At 43.2% G+C, this 14,198-nt stretch overlaps 1 protein-coding gene across 1 annotated transcript in view; it reads left to right on the top strand.

Moving 5' to 3' along the window:
• The window catches only part of Slc25a13 (solute carrier family 25 member 13), a 180,864-nt gene that overhangs the window by 142,555 nt on the left and 24,111 nt on the right, over positions 1-14,198 (top strand). The window contains exon 14 of the mRNA XM_032906962.1: positions 7,078-7,218. Coding sequence (XP_032762853.1) covers positions 7,078-7,218 — 141 coding nt within the window. The remainder of the gene's footprint in view (positions 1-7,077; positions 7,219-14,198) is intronic.

Here is a 14,198-nt window from a genome sequence, read left to right on the forward strand (position 1 = left end):
TCACTTCCTGTGCTGCCCGAGTATGACTTTCCAGTGCATCCTGTGTCACTGATTATGGATCTTCTTGTTTATTTGGCTTGTGCTACGTTTAAGTTCTTTCTCTGATGTTCTAATGCATGGATAGGCATCAGTACATTCTCCATGTGACTGTTTTTAACATCTTTGGAAAACCAGTGAAAATTTCACTTAGGAAAATTGCTTTGAATGTTAAATTAATTTGAGGAAAAAGCACACTAATAATATTTGATTTAACTTTTTAAAAATGGTGTTTTTTAAATATCATCTGCATTCGAAATTGAGTTATGAGCAAATATACACTTATAACATTGACTCTTCCTAAATAACAATAATTGGTTCCCTAGTCTTCAAATCTTTTATCCCTGTTACAACAAAACACAAAACCTATAATTTCCTTCATTCTGGTTTTGTGTACCTTGCATAGTTATTTCTTGCTAATGTTCTTATTTTGAAAAAAAAAAATGTTGACCAGTTCTTTCTTTCTCCTTTGAAGGTATGTAATATTTTTGAATGCCACGTAATATTTTTTGACTGCTAAGTTCTTGCTGTTTAAAAATGCAATAGATTTTTTTTTCATTTTTCTTTTTGCTACTGTTCAGTCAAATAAAGTAGATTGTCAGATATTCTTGTTCGGTATAGTAACTGGCTGGGTAAGAATCCACACGACTGAATTCACCCATCTATGGGTCATGTGTACACACAGTAGGCCCTTTGTGGAATACCCGTGTGGTGTTGTCTATGACGCTGGCTCCTCCACTGACAGGTACCAGTACAGCCCTAAATTGTGTTTGGGCTGTCTGCTGTGGCTTCCAGGTTGTTTGTGTTGAGTTTAGCAAGAGCACACACAAGTAATTTCCTCTTTAATCGTCAACATCATCTCTATGTTGCTGATCCTAAGTTCTTGTAGAGTGCCAGAATCTTGCTGTCAGTACTAGGGGGCGGGGACATGGCTGTGATTACATGTCGGAACGTTAACCGTCTCATAGCTCAGGCTGGCTTAAAACTTACTTTCCACGAAAGGCTTTAGACTTTTATCTCTTATTCTCCTCCTGTACTCAGAAATGATTGTGTCTTGCTTTAGTAATAATAATAATAATAATAATAATAATAATACCCCCAGCTGTTTTACCTCTGCACTTTATATCTTTCTTCTTGGGGACTCTAAATACCCATTGTCTTCCACATACAGTCCTAGTGGTGGTCATTTCTCAAGTCCCCCTCTCTCTCTCTCTCTCTCTCTCTCTCTCTCTCTCTCTCTCTCTCTCTCTCTCGCAGCCACTTTGCTTTCATTAGGTCACCAGGTTTGACCGTGTCCAATGTCTGCAAACCTCATTGACTAGTTCACCAACTTCTTTCTAGAAGCCGTGTTCCAGAGTTACTTCTCGGGACATTACCATAGTTAGTGTTTTCATTCACCACTCTTGCTTTTAATTCTCCTTCCAACCTCATGGGAGCCCCTGGGTTGACCTTCCGTGGAGTGTGCCCTCCACTGAGTCTTGGTTCTTATCTCCCAGTTGACATTCTTCACATTCTGGGCTGATAGTTCTCATTAGTACTCACTGTGCTCTGAATCCGCTGGGAAACCTCAACTCCTTTCACTCTCCTCCCATTCTGCATTCTAACTCTGTTGGTCTTCATTGTGCTGGATGCCTCTCCTCCCTTCCCTTCTCCTCACAGACATAATTGTCCTAATTGTACCTTTTCTCTCTTACCCAATCTGCTAAAACCCTAATTGTTACCCTTGGCTTGGGCCCCCTTTTTTTCCAAATTAGCACCAAACACAGCCCTTTGTTATCTAAGCCTCTTTCCAAGTCTCAGATGCTCCCCTGCAGTTCTGAGCTATCTATGTTTACTTGGCCTCTCTCCATTCAGATCTAACTACACCACTTCCACTGTGCAGGTCTCTCTTCAGGATGGTGGTCAGGGTCCAGTCCTTCTTCCCAGACTGTCTTTCCATGATTTGGCTCAGTGGTTTCATTTTCCACCATTCTCTTCCATACCATCAGTTCTATCTTGACTCATGGGTTGAGACCCTGTTGGGAGTTGCATATCAGATACTCTAAATATCAGATACTTATATTGTGATTCATAATAGCAACAAAATTACAGTTATGAAGTAGCAGAGGCAAGAATATCACTTCAAATCAAAGCCAACATAGTCTATAAAGCAAGTTCCAGGCCAGCCAGGACTACGTAGCAAGACCCAGTCTTGCTCCTCACTTAACATAGAAACAAATAAACATACAATGGTAAGACTCTTTAGAAGCTCCGTCTCCAAGTACATGAACTTGCTGAAACATAGGTGCTCGGGTTTCTTAGCTTAGTCAGACATCTGTGACTTTCGATAAACTAGTTTAACTTGTACAATTACCTTTATGTGTTACCCTGACGTAAAGACACACAGTACATGCAAGGCAGGGAGGGTCCAGGTCATCCATATGAGATATTAACTGGATGTCCATTATTAATTCCGCTCTTACGTTAAGTTCTCAGAGAACAAGAATGCTTTCTTACTCCTGCAAAATTCCCAGGGTGAACTTTGCCCTTTTCGGGGTGGAGCAAGGAAGTGAGTAAGTTAGTTAAGAGGTTTTAATGTAGCCCAGGTTAACCTCAAATTATCAATACAGCAAAGGAACTCTTGGTCTTCTTGCCAGCTTCTATCTCCCACAGGCCGAGGTTACTGATCGTTTGTCCCCACACCAAGCTCTTAAGCACAACTTTGAACAAGCTTTTTTTTTTTTCCTTTTTAAAGATTTATTTATTTATTATATATAACTACACTGTAGCTGTCTTCAGACGGAACAGAAGAGGGCATCAGATCTCATTACAGATGGCTGTGAGCCACCATGTGGTTGCTGGGATTTGAACTCAGGACCTCTGGAAGAGCAGTCAGTGCTCTTAACCACTGAGCCATCTCTCCAGCCCTGAACAAGCTTTTTTATGAAACGTTTAGAGAATCAGCTTCAGGATATGTATCGGTCAGTTTTCTGATGCACTGATAAAACACCATCCCCAAAAGCCCTCGTGAAAGAGTTTATGTGGGCTTATGGTTCCAGAGGGATACATGTCCATCCACCATGGCAGGGGACTATCCAGGTAGCCACAGACAGACAGCAGGAATAGGAAGCTGAGAAATGCGAGCCTTCAAAAGCAAGCATGAAGCTGACAAATCGGAAGTGGGATAACTCTCAAAGCCCCGCCCACAGTGATGCACTTCCTCCTACAAGTCTACAACTCCCCCACGAACTCTCCAGATAGTGCCACCAACTGGGGACTAAGGTTTCAGGTGCCAGAAGTCTAAGTGGCCCATTTCTCATTCAAACCACCCTAGCAAGTCTGTGTTTTTCTCCTCAGTTGGAATGAGTAACAGGAGCTACAGCAAGAAAACCAGAAAGAAGCCATACACCAGTGTGTTCAGTATGGCAAGTGTTCTTTGAAACCCACTAGAGACTCCAGAAAGTCATAAGGAAAGCGATTTCTGACACACACTACATGTACACAGTATCTTTGCCCATCCAGAGCCCTCGAGTGATGAGGGGCACGAAGCCTTTGTGTACAATAACCGTTCCTGTTCATTGTTGGCCCCGTTTGAGGCTTCTTTGATCTCCACAGAGGAGGAACGTGGCTAAGGTACCATGAATAGACAATAGAGTGGGAGTTGGAAGAGCAGCAGACAGCCAGTGTGCTGTGCGGTCAGTGATCAAGCCCTGGAGATGCCCAGACACTGTGTACCAAACGATAAGCATCTCCGCTCGGTGCCTTCAAGTCTCGTTTCCTTCCAGCCAGACTCCAAAAGACCCGTTTCATCTTTGACACCTTTGCAGTGTGCCGCGTTGGGTCTGTGAGCTCTTTCTTAGTCCACCAGAGGCTGGGTATATATCCTTCCATTCGTTCTAGTGCATCTCGTTCCTGGAGCCCCGTGAACTGTTTTTTTTTTTTTTTTCTCTCTCTCTCGTGCATCTCAAGATCTCAAGTATCCTAACCTGGCTTCGATATTCCTAAGAGTAGGTATTTGTCTGTTGTCTTGGAGTTGGAGTTTGAGAGTTAAGTTTCTATCTTATAGGATGCATTGTTAACTTTTGCAGGTGTTTGTAAAGAAATAAAATAATGAGACAATTCTAGGTCTAAAAATTATACCTTTGATAATGGCAACGCTTGGTTGTGAGATCAAAAGGAAAACATAAAAGCTGTTCTCCAAAATAATATGGGGGATTGGAATTAGAAATCATAGCTTTTATAGAAGGTGAGAAAACCCTCAGAATTGACAGGCATCCTCCAGATCACATATTAAAGAGATTTGTCAGTCCTCTGTATGCATAATCAGATAGGAAAATCTTAAAAAAGCACAGACACAGAAATTCTTAATTAGTTGTCTGGTGTGGAATCCAGAAGTCACTACCCCTTACAAACTCAGCAGGTGATTGTGACCTGGCCAGCACACAGAACCTTAGGAGAAAAGGACCCCTACTTTTAGTGCGTGTCGCCACTGCTCTGCCTTGACGGCCAACCGGCGGCCTGGAGATGAATGGTCAGCATTTCTTTGCTTTTTGTAATAAGTGAGGTAATCTGTCAGATAAGTGAGCTGAGGGCCTATCTTCTAGTGGGGCGCTCAGTTGCCTCCTTACCTGCTGTGAGAGCACTGGGGTGTGCTGAGAATTACTCCTGTTTTGAGCTTTGAGAAATCAGCCATTAAAGTTGCAGGCCTCTTTGTAGCCTAGCCTTCTGCTTCTTACATTGTATGCTCAGAAAGTCCTCTCACCTCTAAAAAGAACGAAAGTCAAAAAGAGAAACCAGCCCTTAGGCTAATTCCGTCCCACCGAATTGTCCTCAACAATTTTTGTTCCTTGGAAGAGGTTTTATTGCTCGAACTATAACTTCTCCCCTTTTATAGCACATTTTCGTATTTGATAATGATCTCCACTTTAATATGAAGAGTTCCCTGGTCCATAAGCACTAAAAGGATCTTCCCCGTGTGCTTAATATGGTAACTAAGTTCATTTCTTGTACATCAGCTGAGCATCTGCTGTGGAGGACTTGCTTGCAAACCCACGGCATGCTCTAGGGTGGTGGAAACAGCCCCTCCCTTCCCCCCCCCCAGGTTCCTGCAGGAAGCAGCAGAGCATGAGCAAGCTCAGTTTATCTGAGCAGAGGACAAGATATGATTGTATGGACCAGGAGGGCACAGCAGTCCCGAGACGTGCTCTCTCCGGCTCCTACTTTACCAGGGCCTTCCCAGGACCTCCTGAGTTGTTTGGATGGCCTCCTAGAGAAGGAAATGGGCAAACAGCATCATGGGAGTGGACGGGGAGAGGTAACCTGTGTCCAAGAAATGCATGAACACCACTGCTCTGTAAATGCAGACAGGGAAAGTTGTTTGGTTTTCTTTTTTCCTTTTCTTTCTTTTTTTTTTTTTTAATGTGCCCCCATGAAGGGTCAGCATTGTTGAAAAGAGAAAGACAGTAAACAAACATTTCTTCCACTTTTTGTGAGCATCGTTGTCCTAATAACACGGCATCGATACAGAAATTTAAGAAGTACTAAGAAAAAAATTAAAGTCTCATTTTATCACCTCTGTGTGGTATAACACTTTCCACTTAACATGGACGGTGAGCATTTCACATGGTACTCAGTGCCTAGTATTCAGTGCACGGGTGTACTCAAACGTGTTTAATCTGTTCTCAGCATCGGGCGTTTATGTTGTTTCTTAATCTTATTACACACTATTATGGACAGTGCTTCGGAGACCTCTCTCGTAGTTTAATTAATTCCATTTAGCACAGACGGACCACTTGAGAGATGCATGCACTGAATCCCAAGAGAATCTTCCAGGTGGTTCTTCCAGCATGATCTGGCATTAGTGACATCATTTCAGAAGACACATTCAGAATTGTGCCTCGTCGTGACTAATCTTAGTTGGAGTATATAAAACTTGTTATATTTCTCATTCATAAATAACAAGTTGGAGACCATTAAGTAAAAAGCATACGGGCTTAAGATTAATATGGACTTAGCTCCAAAATGAGGTTCCTTGTATTGTACCCTTTTAACATTTCGCTGGCGAACTGGCGATTTTGGGGGTGTGGTATCCAGCCATCCCCAGAGCAAATGAGCACATGGTGTACAAAGTTTAGACTGTAATCAATTTTATTCATATCTATACCATTCAACATATCATTTAATTTACATGAAAAGAATGATTCTACACACGGGCAAAGTGTAAATAAAGTTGTAAGAGTAATTCCATAAAATGGAATTTGAATCCTGCTACTTTCCCTTCATATTTTCTTCCTCTGAGTTTACAAGTCTCCGGCAATTTTTAAGTCACTGCCAGAATCGGAAAATCTGAGATGCGAGTTGTCCTTCTTGCTCCCTCCTATTTTAAGATACAAATCTGTCTATTTGAATATTAACTCATTTTTATTTTATGATTTTGAGTTTAGTCTAGTAATGCCTTTGTATCTTTGGCTTGGGTGTTGTGGTAGCTGTTATCCATGTTTCCTGAAATCCTCTGTTTTTCTGGTGCCGGGGATCAAACCTGGAGTCTAGTGCAAGCGAAGGCCTTGCACACATCACTTAAAGTTCCTTCGGATTTCAGGGTAACTGGAGCCAACAGCAGTCTCCGTCAGCTCTTTGTATTCTTTTGTTCTCCACAAAACTAGAAATTCAGCCCTAGAAGCTTCCAATCCACGGTGGATTTTGATTCATACTTACAGTTCCTAGCTGCATTTTTATTCCTTTTTAAAATTCAGTTACGTTTGTACACACACACACACACACACACACACAGAGTGAACTCACAGAACAACTTAGCAATAGCCAACTCTCTTCCCACCATATGACTCCCAGGATTTGAACTCCGGTCCTCAGGCTTGGTGGCAAGCACCTTTACCCATGTAGCCATCTTGTTAATCTGTTTTAATTGGTGAATAGGACTGAATGATCTGAACTCATCATCCTCTGAGGCTAGAATATCCCAAACTTTGTTCAAAGAAAGTATTCTTCTTACCTTGATCCCTTACCGTGTCAGCTTTGATCCTAAAATTTCCCTTTTCTCTTTAGGCTGGAGGCTCCCAAGTGATTTTCACAAATCCTTTAGAAATAGTCAAGATTCGCTTACAAGTGGCTGGAGAGATCACCACTGGCCCCCGCGTCAGCGCTCTGTCGGTGGTTCGAGACCTGGGGTTCTTTGGCATCTACAAGGTAACTTTTCTTTTACTGGTTTGTTTAATTACTGTTATTTTAAGCACATAAAAATAAGTTCTGCTAGAACCCATAGGGCACCATCACGCCAATTAGGAGGCGTCCCTTCCTATCCTCTGCCAGCAAACTGTCCGCAGATACAAAGACGCAGGAGATCTGTGATGCGAGTGGCGCCTAATAGTCTGTCAGTGTGAGAGCAGAGTCTCTTCAGTGACACTGACCCCAGCCACTGGCTGCAGCTTTTTTTTTTTTTTGGATTTGTACTGATATAAGAATTTGATTCTCTCTGATGTGTGTGTATGTGTGTGTGTAACATGGGATGGTGGGTACACACGTAGTCGGGTGTGTGAACACATGCATGTGATCACCAGAGGTCAACGTTAAGTGTCTTCTACTGCTTTCCACTCTTCCGAGACATGTGTTTCTTACTGAACCTGGAACTTACTGAGTGAATGAGTCCCAATGACCCTGGTTTCCACCTCCCCAACACTGGGCTTACAGGCATGTGACCACAGCTCGCTTTCTATACGTGCTCTGGAGAACCCTACTGAGTCTTTTACCTTGCATGACAAGCAAAATGGGAGCCATCTCCCCTGCCTCAAAAACAAATTCTTAGATGAAAAATGTGCTTTCTGATCTTACATATATCTTGACATCAGGTGATTTTCCTGTATTGGTACCTCTTCTTAATTAGTATTCATCTTGCTCATTTTTTTTGTTTATAAAATGTTTTTTCAGTATGGTTTTCAATTTCTAGTGGAAAGTTTTGCCTACTTTTCTACCACAGAGCTGCAGTGGAATAGCCCTTTACCAGTGCTCGTGGCGGGGGGAGGGAGGGCAGGGACAGATAGATGGTCACTGTGTTTTCAAGGCCAGCCTGGTTTACATAGAGAGTTCAAAACTGGCCAGAGGCGCACAGAGAGACCCTATCTCAAAATGTAAAATAAAATAAAATAAGTTATCTGCATCTATGCCTAGCACTAAGTTTTATCGAACAAAAGATACCCACTCTTTTCCAATGAGATTTTAACAGAATCTGTTGCCAACTCAATGGGGTGAAAATCCAAAGTCTGCCTAAAACAGCTTTATATATATATGCAGAAAAATAGATAATTAATAGTGTATATACACAAATCCAGATGTTTTACTCGAAATACTTTTGTGAATTTTAAAGCAGTACCCCACCATTTCTTACTGTGAAGAGCTTTTGATGTCTGAAACCCTAGGAATTTACCCTATAGACACTTAACATTGAAACACTCAAGTCTTCCCCTCCCCCGCCACCCCATGTGGTTACAAGGGACCCTGCATGCCTAACAACTAACTGTTCTGAGCGGTTAGGTCCTTCAGCGTGGTTTTTAAGTTCCTGCTTCCTCAGTATGTTTGCTCTTTTTGTTTCTGGGTTCTGCAGGTGACCTCAGTGAATATTCAGAATTTCTTCCGTTGGAGCTTTCTTTAGACAACTCCGCCCACCGGAGGCGGTTCTCTGCAGTCCTCCAGATCCTGTGATTGTTAGAGTACCTAGGATCTGATAGGATCTGAGTCTCTAGGATCAGATAGAATGTGCCTCTCTCTGCTGGGCTTCTTCTAAGAAGGGAGCTAGGTACGTGAGATAGTTTGGAACAAAAATACATGGATATGGAGTGGTTTTATTTCTCATTTTCATATCTGTGTGTGTACATGGGCATGCATATCGAGGTCGGAAGATGAGTTTGAAGAGTCATTTCTCTCCACCTTCACATTGGTTCCTGGGTTTACACTCAGGTTGCCAGGTTTGTAGCAGGTGGCTTTACCCACAAAGCCATCCATCCCTAAGGCCCTTGATAGGTTGGCTCTTTTGTTTTCAAATAGCACCAACGATGCCCATCCTATAATTGAGCAGTGAACACAGTGTCAATAGCTATTTTGTTTGCACATACATTACCAGCTCTAAGAAGTGAACGATATTGTCGAGAGCAAACACCCTCTGTTCTAACATTGTAGGTCCTTGTCATCTGTGACATGAAGTAGTAGCTTGTCACTTTGATGGGATGCCAGGCAGTCTTTAAATAGGCCGTCTAGTGAAAAGTACTTGGTGCGCTGGCAGTGACAGTGATCGAAATATCTCCGTGGATGAAATGGTAGGAACTTATTTTGCTGATGCAAGAGTAGACTGTGGGACTCTTGCAGAGGACACCAGGCTGGGGCTCGGTGCTTTCTGTCTTCAAATTATCTCTCAATCTTAGTCCCCTGTAGCCTCTGTGGAAGTCACCGGCACCCTGACTTCGGAGTTGGGTGAGCAAGGGTTGCCAGCTGCGGTATTTGAGCTGAGACCCGGGCTCAACCGTCGCTTGTTTGCACTTTTATGCTAAAGTTGCTTTCCAGAAATGAGCAAGATCACTCACGTTTGAACAAGAGCACTCACTCCCCCATATGTTCCTTAATTACTACTCTAGTGGTTTAATCTAGTTCAGAAGCATTCCACAAGGCTTGGCGCTGCCTTGCAAAATGCTGTTTTGGTGAATTGGTAATTACCACATGAAGTTACTAGTGATTTTGAGCCGAAAAGTTGGCTTCATTGTGTGAAAGTGTCCTGACCCTTCCCACCTTCCTTCGGGCATCCTGGCCAAATTCCCAGAGACTCAAGGGTTGGCCAGCAGTTGGGACCTCTCTGGTGTGTTCTGCTTGAGCCTTCACCCCAGACAGCTTCCATTTTGTTTTTCCAGTTTTGTTCAGTGAACCTAGATCCAGGCCTCTCTACCTAGTTCCTTGGTTGGACATCCTGTTAAGAACTGCTTAGTGAGTGAGTGTCACGACTGTAGTTTTCTTGTGGTTCCAGGGGATTTTGTTTCCTGAGGTGTAGTACAGCTTTCTACTCCTGAAGTGGTTCTTGGTAGTGTTAGTTCCTTAGAAAGAAAATGCAAATGGCCGGAGTAACCTGATACTTTAAGGGCATCAGTTGTCCCTTCAGGTGAGTCCTTAAGCGGAGGACCCCAGTCCTAACTTTTATTGAGGCCCAGGCTCTTCCTTCTCCTTCCCAGGGTCCCCTTTGTTTGCTGCTGTTAACATTACAATACTGGAGGCCCAGGGGTGCGTGATTGATTCTGTCTGTGTGTTCGGGACTGCTGAGCTTAACCTTAACTCAATTGGTTTGACCAAGCTTTCTGTTTTTCCTCAAGAATTGACTTGCAAAGTACCTTAACTTTCTGTGACCTCCGGGTAAACCCGCAGTTAGAATACTTGCCTTAAAAAAAAATACATTTGCAACTGAAAAAAATCAAACCGAGTTACACTCCTGAAGTTAGAAAAAACTTAGTGAACTATGTAAACAAAAACTGGTGGCATTTGAGACTCAGTTAAAGCAGACGGGAAGAGCTGATAAATAAAGAGGGAGTAAGTAATTACCTTTGAAAGACAATTTAATATGAAAAAAAAAACACCAAAGAGATAAAAGTAAATCAAAGGCTCATGCACAACTTTTTCTCAGAGCTGAAAATACAAGGTCTGGGGCTGGAGAGATAGCTCAGTGGTTAAGAGGACTGACTCCTCTTCCAGAGGTTCTGAGTTCAATTCCCAGCAGCCACATGGTGACTCACAACCATCTGTAATAGGATCCGATGCCCTCTTCTGGTGTGTCTGAAGACAGCTACACTGTACTCAAAGTAAATAACCAAATCTTTTTAAAAAGAAATAAAAAATGAAAATGCAAGTTCTGTGCTTGCAGCTCAGTGGTGGAGCCCTATGCTATGTGCATATGCGCGAGTGTTCACGTGTGTGCACGCAGAGGATGGGGAGCAGGGACAGAGTCATGGCCGTGTGTATGTGGGTATAATTCTCCTAACCTCTCTTACAGCCCAAGTCTCTGTAGCATAGAGTAAATCATCTGCCACAGAATGAGAGCTGCGTGAATTTACCTTTTGTGTCGGAGCTGTCAATTTATAAAGCTTATTCTTTAGCGTTAAATGGAAGCCCAACGAATGGAGGCCCAAAACACTTTGACTAGAAAGCAGCCGAGGTAGTTTGCCTCTGCAGACAAAACTTGGCCATGGGGGAGTGAGGATGAGCGCCACCCGGCTTTAGCGGAAGGTTTTTACTGTAATCCCAGGTGTTCGCTGCCAGGGAGAGGCTGTCTAGGAATATGGGCTCCTCTTTCTCTGTTCTAACCAAAGCATTCACTTTATTACGCCGTGCTCACATAGGTTTGTTTAAATCTCTACACATCAGAACGCTTGCATGCTCAACCGTTTTGTGTCAATAGATTACGGGAGCTATGGTTGTGCTCTGAAAGCAAGGGTAGCGTCAGTTCATTTGTTTCAAAAGCTCAACTCATCCAGGATAGGAGAGTAAAACTCTAATTCTCTATAACCCAAACTATACTAGAGTATCAGTGCCTCATAAATCCAGTGTTTCTAAACTCGGTGCATCCGAAGCCTCTCCTGTTGTGTTAATGGCCTCATTGTTTTATGGTGTGTGTGTGTGTGTGTGTGTGTGTGTGTGTGTGTGTGTGCGTGTGTGCGTGTGTGCGTGTGTGTGTGTGTGTGATGATAAGTTTTTAAACTAGTTTCTTATCAACAGTAGTAATTCTTTCTACTTTTAGAGATGTTGGAAGTAGATAATAACAGATTCAAGAGATTAGTGAAAGGGAAGCAGCTTTAACACACTCCGGCAGAATGGGACACAGGGTAGAGAATGGCTGGCACACTGATTTGACTGATTTGGTATTTTGAAACTCTTCCAATCTTGAGAAATCCCTACAGGCTGTGATTAACGAATAATCTGGGCCTTGAAACTGCCCCTTTTTCTATCACAGGCTCACTGGTACAGCCCATCACCTATGACTTTCCAACTCTCAGGGTCCTCAGAGAAGCTGACGCCAGCTGCTAGCCAGGGAAGAGAGAGGCCGGGCACCTCCACTTATAACTGATGAACTATAAGCGTGCCTCATACTGAAAATGGACCGTAACATATTATCCCTTACAGAGATATTAGAAGTCAGGCTGTGGATTCCTATGTCTGCTCAGGATACCTTTGGTAGTGCATGTAAAGTCCAGATTCTTAGAAATGAAGTTGTAGACCAATGTGTGTATACATTTCAGTAGTAGTGGGTTTAATCTATTGTGCCTATCTATTGACTTCATTCTATTAATATTACAAACACCAAGGGCCGATAGAGATGGCTCAGCGGTTAAGAGCACGGACTGCTCTTCCAGAGGTCCTGAGTTCAATTCCCAGCAACCACATGGTGGCTCACAACCATCTGTAATGGGATCAGATGCCCTCTTCGGGTGTGTCTGAAGACAGCTTCAGTGTACTTATGATCATTAAATATAAAAAGTTGTGGAGGATAATCAAGAACAGACACCTGTAAGAATAATTACCCCTTTGCTTAGGAAGTAGCTCTTTTATGTATCTCTGTCCTGCTTTGCATCCACCCTAGTGACCATTCCCACGTTCCCACCTCTGCTTCTGTCTTTTAACTGGACCTCTGTAGGATCCTTCTGAGGGCTTTCTATAACTATTGGCCTTTCTAAAATCCAGCAGAAAATTAATCCAATCTCTGAGCACACATGTGTTATTGTTTATAGAAGCTTTATTTGTAATTGCCCAAACCTAGAAACAATGACGATGTCCCCTGGTAAATGAGTGGATGAACGTACTGTGGTATATTGGACAGTGGAAAAAATGCTGAGAAGAATGAGCTGGAGGCTGGAGAGATGGTTCAGCAGTCAATAGCACTGGCTGCTCTTCCAAGAATACCCAGTTTCAATTTCCAGCCCCCATGTGGTAGCTCACAATTATCTCTACCTCCAGTCCCAGGGGATATGACATCCTTTTCTGGCCTCTACTGGTTCCAGGCACAGGCGTGGGCACCGGCATACATGGCAGGCAAAATATCAATACACATAAAATAAAATTAAAATTGAGTAAAAACGAAAATGAACTATAAAACCACCAAGGGGCACGGAGGAAAGGCAAATCTGTGCCATTACATGAAAGACACAACTCTGAGCAGACTACAGGACATCTGGAAAAAGAATATGTGCGAGCAGACTGGTTAACGCACTTCTACTGAGAGCTGACTCCGGTCCTGGAACTGTCGTGTTCATTTAAAAGGCCGCAGTGAACAGCTGAGTTGCTAAACAGTGTTCGGTAGCTAGGGAGAGTCAAGTCGGCCTTCAAGACCACCAACATATCAGATCGTGCTGAAGGCTGCCCTTCCCTTCTTAGCTCGACCGGTGCATTCTCTGAAAGACAACCACTGCATTGTGGTCCCATCTCCACTCCAGTTTGCTGAGAACATGTGTGCCAATCTGACACTTTCTCTGTGCCTGTGCCTCCTTTTTCTTCAGTGTCTGTGATAAGGGACTTACTTATCTTGGTCACTGCTGCTTTGTAGCCTTGGGCGCACCAGATAAATGACTGTTGGGCAAATAAGTGGTAACCGGAAGCCAAATCTTTTTCCCCATTACAAACGAGGGTTATGAGAGTACAGAAAGCAAGTGAACTGCTGCATAATGACCAAAGAAAGAGCACAGTACTGGGTTGGAACGTAAATGGGGGAGATCCCTTCCTCCAGTGTGCTCTGTCTCGGTGCTGGGAAGGAACCAGCAGGGGTGGCTATGGAAGCATGTTACTATCTCATGGCGGTAGTCATGCAGCGCCCCAGATTTCTGGGTTGCAGTCTGTATGCAGTTAAGCACAGCTGTCAGGGGAGTGCAGAGTTGAGGGGGAAGTAGATCCCACTCACAGAAAAAGGGCCGGGGGCTTCCTGAAGGAGATGGTGTGCAAAGGATTCCGGGTGTAAGGTCTATTATAGTAGCCCAATAAGGTCTGAGGAAGGATGCAGATGCAGTCAGGATAGAAATTAAAAATTCATTTGAAAGAAGCTTCAGTCTTGCGAAGTCCTGGAAAGCGCAAAAGGGAGAGAGGAAATGGGGCAGAGGTGGGATTTTTAGAATTGCAGAGTTGAAGAAGCTTCAAGAAACTTTTAAAAGCTCCTT

The sequence above is a fragment of the Rattus rattus genome, chromosome 6, assembly GCF_011064425.1.
Source record: "Rattus rattus isolate New Zealand chromosome 6, Rrattus_CSIRO_v1, whole genome shotgun sequence".
NCBI lineage: Eukaryota > Metazoa > Chordata > Mammalia > Rodentia > Muridae > Rattus > Rattus rattus.